The sequence below is a fragment of the Dicentrarchus labrax genome, unplaced genomic scaffold (assembly GCF_905237075.1).
Source record: "Dicentrarchus labrax unplaced genomic scaffold, dlabrax2021, whole genome shotgun sequence".
In the NCBI taxonomy this organism is placed as follows: domain Eukaryota; kingdom Metazoa; phylum Chordata; class Actinopteri; family Moronidae; genus Dicentrarchus; species Dicentrarchus labrax.
This window is the reverse complement of record NW_026136703.1, coordinates 19809418-19818517: the sequence shown is the minus strand read 5'-3', so window position 1 is coordinate 19818517 and position 9100 is coordinate 19809418. Positions and strand designations below refer to the sequence as shown.

The following is a 9100-nucleotide window of genomic DNA, read 5'->3' as shown; positions in this document are numbered from 1 at the left end:
TGGAGGATGCGGGCATCGATCCCGCTACCTCTCGCATGCTAAGCGAGCGCTCTACCATCTGAGCTAATCCCCCGTGTGAGCTAATACCGAAGTCCCAGAAAAATTAAAGTTAGCTACAGAATAAGAGAACTGGTGGAGCACAGAGATTATTGACTACATCCGTACTGAGCTGTTTTATATGAGGTAACTTGCATAAGTTTTGAACTAAAGATTAATGTCACCGAAATTAACGTTAAACCTGTTGGCAAACGTTACGTTTTCAAACGGAATTTTGACGTTACAACGTTAACTTAGCTAAGTTAGACTTACTCACTGCCACTGGTAACCTTATGGTGAAGGTTACAGGAAAAAAAACACTTCCAATATTACTTGGAAGAAGCCGTTATCATCTATGTTAAGTATCAGTTTCAATATTTGACTGTAAGTAAGGTAAGATGGTGGAAAGGTGGGACGCGAACTCGCGACTCTGCACGACGCTGAAGTTGGCTTCCGATTCGCCAGCCTCCGAGTCGGCACTTAAGGGGAAAGTTAAGGGGAAATTAACTTATTGTGCAGTGCGACTGTTTGTCCACTGATTGTCTGTTTTTTGTGACACTTGATGTGAAAACGTTTTAGACATTTTAGGTAAGACATCAGCCACTGCTACAAGAACAGGGTCTGAAATGATGGCAGATGTTAGTAAAGCCAACAAACTATTTTAAAAGGTCTACAGGTCAGACTCAAGATCTTAACCTTGGTACCTGAGGTCCTACCGGGTTAGATACTTGAGACACCAAAATAAATGTATTTAAAATAAAAATAGTTTGTTGGTTTTACTAACATCTGCCATCATTTCAGACCCTGTTCTTGTTCTCCCGGCCACCAGTTGTCCTCTTTGTGTTCCTCCCTTTCCTCATCACCTGACCAACTACCTACCTACAGACATGATACTGACCCTACCCGATTGTCCATAGTTTAAAAATATTAAGATGACGACCCACGACCTGGAACCTGCAAAGGAAAGCAGAGAAGCAGAAAACAAAGAGGCACCTTGACACAACGTTACAAAAACAGAGGTGAGGCCATAAAAACTTAAAAGAACGAAAATTGCTGACTTTTTTACTGGCTCTGTGCCTTTTCAACAACTTCTCCATGTAAAAAGATTTGAGAGTTCTAGGTACAGTGGTTTTGGATCTGGACCTTGTCCAAAGTGGTCTATGTGCTGAAAAAAGTGTGAAATGTGTCTTTATTGCATTTTCACAAATAGAATAAAGGTTTCACAAATCAGAGACTGTGTTTTTATGAATCTTCAGGGTCTGTTCATCAATCCAGTCCAGATTTGAGAGGTCTAGGTGCAGTGGTTTTGGATCTGGACCTGGTCTAATGAGGTCTTGGTGTAAAACAAAAACGGTGAAATCTCCCCTTTAGCATTTTCACAAATAAAATAAAAGTTTCACAGATACAATCGTAGGTGTCAGGCAAAGCTGATGTCTTACCTAAAATGTCTAAAACGTTTTCACATCAAGAAGTGTCACAAAAAACAGACAATCAGTGGACAAACAGTCGCACTGCACAATAAGTTAATTTCCCCTTAACTTTCCCCTTAAGTGCCGAATCGGAGGCTGGCGAATCGGAAGCCAACTTCAGCGTCGTCGACTCTGCGGTGTTAACATTAAAAGCTTGACCTGCACGTTAAGAGGTTTAAGGCTCATAGCCTCATTTGTGGTATATCTTAAGATAATAGATTGTTATATTGATAGATTTAAATACACCTAAATGTGAACCACATACAATCTCAGATTAATTCTCTATCTATGGTAAATTTAGTTTTTTTGTTAGCTTTTCCTTGAAACTACATATCCACAGAGACACACAACCCCAACCATTTCTTTCACAACTGTTTTATTTATTCAAAACTCAAAAGATGAGTGTTCTGTAGATGTTTACATGGTCGATGAATGCAAGTTCCAGAGCAGACGACAGCCAGTTTGCAAAATAAAAATAGCTAGGGAAGGACAAGGAGTCTTCCTTGGTTTAACTGGATTCTTATGATGACCAGTTAACTGATCACAGATCTCTTTATTACTGACTTTCTTCCAAAACTACAACTTGGGCAACCCATAACAGCAAATCAGAAGTGCAAACACAAGATTAGCAGGAAAGTCATGATGAAAGCTGTCATGTGAAAAATGTGTTTGTGTTAATTCAGTGTCAGGCTCCCTTTATATTTTAGAATAAAACATTAGAACTGCTACAATCTATAACCATATTGTCAGTCTGCAGGTGGCTTTTCCACCCCGTCGACCTAAAAGATACGACTGCAATTTACCAGGATCGTGCGACATCGGACAAAATCTCCACACAAAATACATACATATACAAAATATCACTCATTCACAGTCAATGTGTAACATTCTCATGCTCAGATATGTTGCTGATCAATAACGAATAATCGCAGAGCACTGATCGTATGCCTTGAGTCATTACACCAAAGAATTTCCTTCAGCGTTTCTACATGCCATGAACCCACCATAACAGAAACTAAAAGCTTGATGCTGACTCAAGCACAAAACAAAACTGACATAACACACATGGCCTCAGCTTTCAGTTCATTTACAGTAGGTTTTTGCACCAATTTTGCTACAGAAAGTTAATCGAAATGAAATATAAGTTAAATAAATAAGAAATTGTTATTAAAAAGTCACTTTTGTTACAGTTTTAGTAGCTCTGGGAGTGTCCTGATGGCACATCAGAGCACCGTTGTTCTGTGCTCTAATAGAAGTATCACAGCACACCAAAGGCAAATAAATAACTCGATTACGAGCAAAGAAATTGTTCTCTCAGAAATTGCAATGTCGGTAATATTTACAGACTTAAAATTCACTGTTTTGCCATAAAAACCTCCATGCCAGGCTCGGTTCTGCGTTACTCATGCTGAAATAACTGGGATATGTTGATTATTACTGTTACTGGTACTGTGTAAGTGGAGGCAGGGAGGAGCAGCAAATGATGATGCAGAGTGGTTGTGTGTAGTATGTAGATGGCCAGAGGGTGAATGGAGGGTGAGGGGTGGGAGGTTATAAACAGATATACATATGAGAAAAGAAAAGGAAAAGACGGACAGAGAGAGCAGGAATAATGGTGAGTATTTATAGAGCGTGCAGAGAGAGAAAGAGAGAGAGAGAGAGAGAGAGAGAAGAGAGTACAAAAACAAACGAGGGCAAAAAGAAAAGGAAAGGGAAGATGGAGACGTTAGAGAAGGGGGGAGGGGAAATGAAGGGTTCAGTATTCATCCTGGTCCAGGTGAGCTTGTTCATCGAGTTCGTCATCCTCCGGAGGCGCAAAACCTTCCTGAGAAACAGAAAAAAAAAAGATAGTATTCAGATTTTTTTTTTGGATCTATTTTATTTTCTGTTGATAAATAAAAAAGTTTTCTGATTAAAGCCGACATCCAACCATAAATAATGTCCTCTATGTAGAGAGGGCCCAAGTCCTGACGTCACATCAGGGTTAGCCTCTGTTCCACTAGCTCACTGCAACCTCATTCATTTTACTGTCTATATACTATCAGACAACCACTACAACACTCTCTGTTAGAAGTGGAAACCTTTGAGGTTTAAAAAAAAAAAACTGCAGCCCCCATAAAAATGTACCAGTTCACTAAAGCAGGTACTTCTGTCATCATAACTTAGTTTTATTCATATTCATTGAAATTACTCTTTTTATCATCTGATTTTGACACATTTGTCCAATTACGTCTGTAAAGTCTAGAAGGAAACATATTTTATCCCTTTAGCGTGTGGGAAGCGGCTGGAAGAGGACTCTGGTGCGCATGATCTGTGGGCCCAAAAATGTGGAAACGTGAGGAAGGCTGCAGAGGCCGTTTTGGGCGTACATGCCCAGTGAACAACTTTCAGTTTGCATTGAATGGGGCGCCACCTTTGAACACGGTATCCAATTCTCCTCATTGCATCCATGGTCCTCCTGTTACCTGTTATTATAGACATGTCTGAACTTGCCATGAATATTGGCTTACCTTGTCTGGCGAGTCATGATACTTAACCCCTGACTATTTAGGATTTACAACATATGTAGTGCAAATATCGCTGATATTCGCAGGCTATAATTAAGTAATTTGTGTTATTACAGATGTCAATGGGATTTTGAATGAGGTTCACTTCCTTCTGGAACAGAACCCGGATGCTGAGATTTCACTTCGACTCTCTACAGTAATTAGCTTTGAGTAAAGAACGTGCACATTGAAATGGTGGAGCGCAGCCTGTGTTTGTTGTTGATAACGGATAGATACCTCTGTTGCGTAGAGAATGTCGATTATCTTGCTGAGGACCGGGTTGTTTTCGCTCTCGTGTTCCTGGCAGATCAGCTCAATGTCCCGTAGTTTGCTGAAGTAGAAGTCTCTCTCCTTCTCTAGTCCGTCTACAGTCAACTTCAACTCCATCAACTTAGTAAGGGAAGAAAGAAAATATATGTTTACGCAGGCAGTCTCCAAAAACTACTGTGAACCATGTGTCACACAGAAAACTATTCATTTTTCACTATTCGGACACATGTAACAGCGAATGAGAGCATTTTCTGCTTATGCATTCGCCTCATAGAAAGAAGTAATGTAAGAAGAGGGAAAGTCTAACAATCCTACTGGACAGGAAGAGAGCAAATCAAAGAAAATAAGGTCCACAATCTGTGTAAGTGGCACAATTTACATCATTAATTATCACAAGAAAATAAGTCTGAAACTCCAACTAGCATTAAAAGCAATAGACGTTTTTGACTTGTCACTAAAGGAAAGCCCAGGTGTTGCCTTGTAATGTAACATTAACGACTGCTCCCAGTAAACCATGACAGCTTGACAGTGAGCCAGCATGCACAATAAATGGAATTTAACCATCATTAATTTGATTATTTAGACATGTGCCTTTCTTACTGTGACATGTCTTCTTTAAAAAAGGCCTATTAATGTATTAAACCAACTTCTTTCAATATGTGTGAATCCAAAGGATCCATAGACATTACAGACAGACGTGGTTTAAGAGTGTAGCTCTCCTTCCTCTCCATGTAACTGTACCTGTTGATTTAGCTCCATGATCTCAGCATCACTGCCCCCATTTCTAGACAAAGCGGGATTCTTCCTCATAGCTGGAGTGTTGTGTTGGACCCGCTGTGGTGTTGGCATGTTTTTGGGAACTGTTGGAGATGTCCTCTGTGGTCCTGCAGTGGTCAAAGATGATCAGAGACAGTTAATCATTTGATTTTAAATGGATTTACGTTGCGTTTTTTGTTTGGCTGTGTAGCAATTGTGGCGATGGATATAGCACATTATAGAGAGCTGATGATGTCAGCTTATAGCATAATGTTGTGCCTTTGGTATGCCATTTTTTGTAAAAGGGTTTCAAATTGTTTTTCAACAGAACTGATATAACAAGACACAAATTTGGATTGCCATATTTTAAAAAGCCAGGTTATAGATTAAAAAACTTTAAAAGAGCTAAATGTCACACTTATTTGAGTCAAAATCTTTAAGAAAAACCTGCGTCCTGCTAAACCTCTATAAGTGCTTCAGCAGAGGTGTTTCAAATAAACTCAAAGTCAAAACATGCCCACACGCATTATCACAGTTCTGAAAATAAACACAGTCATTCTGCCCATTTACAATCACACTGCTTACCAGTGACAAAGTCACAAAGCAGGCTTATGACACACTACAAGTCAAATCAAATTAGGTTTGTTCGCCATGATTTTCAAGCAAAAAAGCTTTCACAGAGACATAGCAAGGCTGCTCAGGCTGACATTACTCTTGTTAGTAAAATGAGACAAACTCTCTTGTTTCTCAGTCCAGCTTTCAGAGAGAGATGGAGCTGCGACAGTGCTGCATCAGCTGCTCGATGCAGGACACTTCTGGCATCACCGATCGTGATCAATTGGAATTGGGAAAGCAAACTATAATTGGAGTTGCATGTTGTGTATTTTTAAATTCACGAATGCTGCATCCCACTAGTCACTGTGGTGATTAAGACAATCCCACCAGTGACTCATTCATACCTACACAGTGTCATGTTGCTTGTGAATGCTGGGCAGTGAGATGGATCTAAGAAGACAGCAGTCATTCTGTGAATCGTGCTGCTCACACCACTTGCTTGCAGGGAGCGCTTTTGAGCCATCCAAAGCTCAGGAAGACCGTGCAGCAAAAGGCAAATCTGTTTGGTTTACCTGGGTTTCTCTTTGGTTTGTGGATAAAGTGATCACCTGGGTTGGGGGAAGGGGCCACGTCTTGCCCCTGTCTGGCTAGTAAAGGGTCATACTCCTTCCCGTCGTAGTTGGCGTCGAAGAACTTCTTGAACCACTGCACGAATTCAAAGTTGTCCTGGAACTTCCCTTTTACGAGCTTCTCTACAGGAATAATCTGGAGGGTGGAAACAGGAAATGTTTGAATATCTCCATGTGATCTTATGCTGCTAATACAAAAGCAGAATAACAAAAAATCTTCTTAAATATGATCAAAAGTATAGTGGAAAACATGAGAGAGAACATAAAAGTATTCTGACTTTGTCGACGCTCATCCTTTTGAAAGCTGCCTGAAGAACTTTGAAGTTGTGTATAAATTCATGCTCCAGCTTGGCTTGAAATTTGACCTTCTTCAGAAGGATACAACCCGGAAACAACATGTCCATGAACTGGCAATATGCCGCTCCTGAAGAACACAAAGACACAACAGTTAGTAATTTTGTCTTCTTTTGATGTATTTGTTGAACAGTGCATTCGTTGAACCTTACCTGAACAGAGCTGTTCAATCTTAGTGTAGGTGAGGTGCAAAGAATCATTGACCCATGCCAGCATGTCATGTCGGCTGAGGTTGTCAATGGACACAGATGTGGCGTACACATTCACTGCCATCCCCTACCTGGAAGAAACAACATGAGAAGAGAGAATTAGTTTAAATGTTAGCTGCATCTCAAAGACTTTCAGTGGACTTTGGTTGAAAGTTTAGTCATGGGGTTTATTCATTACTTAATCTGTCTTTGATTGTTTACTGTATGTAAAAAATATAAACAGATTGCGCTTATCATGTAATCAAGTAGCGTCTCCATCGTTCCAAGATATCCCGCCCTCTGTTAAACCAAGCTGCCCACCACATTCACTGATCTTCCCCATAACCTTTACCCAACTTCTCAGACATCTTGCACTTAAAAGAATGCAGAACTGATGAACATATTTAGGTCTGCAACTAACAGTTACTTTCATTACTGATCGATCTGCTGATTCTTTACTTGATGAATCATTTAGTCTATAAAAAATGTCACAAAACACTGAAAAACGTTACAGTTTTGACCGTCCAAAACCCAGAAATCCTCCATTTACTATCATGTAAGACATCAAATAAAATTCTCACATAGATGAGCTGAAACAAGGGAATGTTTGGTATTTGTTACCTTAAAATAGTTTTCTGTCATTATGTCGATTGAGAGACTAATTGTTCCAGCTCTGGACTTATTCTTGGACCTACTTTACTGGTCTAATTTCACTGACTCCATTTCTTGATCTAATTATTGATGTAAGCTGTACTACGGTAGTATTAAACCCTACTATAATCCCTATAAAAAACAAATATCTGTCACTACGTTGGAGGGATCTCTCTGTAAATTGACTTTCTGGAAGGTTCTACTATTTTTCCCTTACATCCTAAAGGTTTAGAGGGGTGGAGACTGCAGCTGTGGGCCTGTAAAGACCGGTGACACCGGCCCTAATGGGAAATACACTTGATTTTTGACTGTAAACACCGCGCCTGAGAAGCATCTTTAGTTTCAGTTTTAATCTACAGATGTGTTGTGAGCATAATCCTCCCTAGATTAAACAGAAATATCCTGATGTTTGTGAGCAGCTTTACACATCTGGCAGCTCCAGCTCTCTCTCCCCCTCATCTGTGCTCACTTTGCTTGCCTGCTTTTAAAAAAATAAAAACCTTCCAGTGGTGTCATGATAAAATGGGCCGGTAACACCCTTGACATACCCCCCTGCAGTAAAAAAAAAAAAAGACACACAAACTGTGAAAGGATGATCATAAAGGTCACACTCCGCTCTGTGTGTGCAGGTTGACAGCACAGAAGAGAGAAACTGCAGCATGTCACCAAATGTCACACTCAAAAACAACCGAGTCCCGCAAAATGCGAGCAGTGATTTGTGCTGATAACACTGACAATATTGTGAATGCACCTTCAGCAGCGTGCATTACAGCAGCAGCCTCCCATTGGGGGGGGGCTTGGCTAGCCTACAATTACATGATTATAACTTACAACCATATGAGCAACAATAAAAAAAACCGCTAACAAGGCAAAACCAAGCAGATTGAGCCACATTAAAGGGCGCATACCCTGCAGCGGGTGTAATTTCTAATAAATGTGGATAATTGTATCGAGAGTAAAGTCAATCTATTCCCCCCCCAAAAAAAAAGAACTACCAGGGCCTTTTGAGAAAGCTCCGATAATGACTGCAGCAAAATCCTGCAAAAACACCCGAAGTCTAGCAAGAACAAATGGGCGGAGGAGAGGGAGAGAGAGAGAGGGAGAGAGAGGAGGGGGGTTGCTGACATTTCAAGCCCCAGCCGAGAACAATAAATGTGGCCGAATGCTGGGTGCCTTTTGGTTAAAAAAAAAAAAACCCCGCAACGCTGGTTTGCTGCTCTGCTAGCGGCCCCCTCTACAGGCCTCCCAGAATACCTCAGGACTGTCAGCGCACGGGAATAATATCCTCACTGCATGGGAATAAAGCGCAGCTCCCCCGCAAACACCCGCACAGAGAGAAAGAAAGAAATGAGACGGAGTGTGTCAGTGGATTGTTTCGTGCATTCATACTCACTGTGTTCAGGAGTGTCTGTGTTGTTATCACGCTGGCAGTAGTCCTTATGTGAATGCCCGTTGCTGTCGTCGTTGTCAGACCCTGCGCGGTGCAGTGCTTGGTAACGGGCCGCCCTGTCTGGGGCTGCAACAATCCAGCTCCGACCGCGCATGCGCCCGACTCCATGCTGTTAAAGGTTTATTATAAATAGGACTTTGGCCTGTTCCAGCTAAGAGACACATGATGTGTGTGGTTGGGTTGTAGGCCTGCCGCT

General features: G+C 41.1%; 1 protein-coding gene and 1 non-coding gene across 3 annotated transcripts; both read right to left on the bottom strand.

Moving 5' to 3' along the window:
- On the bottom strand, window positions 1–73 carry trnaa-agc (transfer RNA alanine (anticodon AGC)). The gene has a single exon. It is a non-coding gene; the product is annotated as a tRNA-Ala (tRNA).
- A 1791-nt stretch (window positions 74–1864) lies between these two features.
- mapre3a (microtubule-associated protein, RP/EB family, member 3a) lies at window positions 1865–8988 on the bottom strand. 2 transcript variants are annotated; one of them, XM_051395756.1, is made up of 7 exons: window positions 8848–8988; window positions 6768–6895; window positions 6540–6685; window positions 6205–6397; window positions 5063–5205; window positions 4289–4441; window positions 1865–3330 (listed from the first exon to the last, which is right to left on the bottom strand). In XM_051395756.1, the coding sequence occupies exons 2-7, from the start codon at window positions 6886–6888 to the stop codon at window positions 3262–3264; spliced, it is 825 nt and encodes a 274-aa protein (XP_051251716.1). In that variant the 5' UTR covers window positions 6889–6895; window positions 8848–8988; the 3' UTR covers window positions 1865–3261. The 2 variants fall into 2 exon arrangements, with proteins under 2 accessions (XP_051251716.1, XP_051251717.1); XM_051395757.1 differs by having other exon boundaries at window positions 6241–6397; window positions 8848–8987.
- Window positions 8989–9100: the final 112 nt, after the last annotated feature.

Bases quoted from the DNA above. Each gene is read 5' to 3' on its own strand.
- mapre3a (XM_051395756.1), bottom strand. From the start codon at position 6,888: ATGGCAGTGAATGTGTACGCCACATCTGTGTCCATTGACAACCTCAGC. The intron at 4,442-5,062 runs GTACAGTTACAT...TCCCTTACTAAG, and splicing joins TCATGGAGCTAAATCAACAG to TTGATGGAGTTGAAGTTGAC. The intron at 3,331-4,288 runs GTATCTATCCGT...TCTGTTTCTCAG, and splicing joins ACATTCTCTACGCAACAGAG to GAAGGTTTTGCGCCTCCGGA.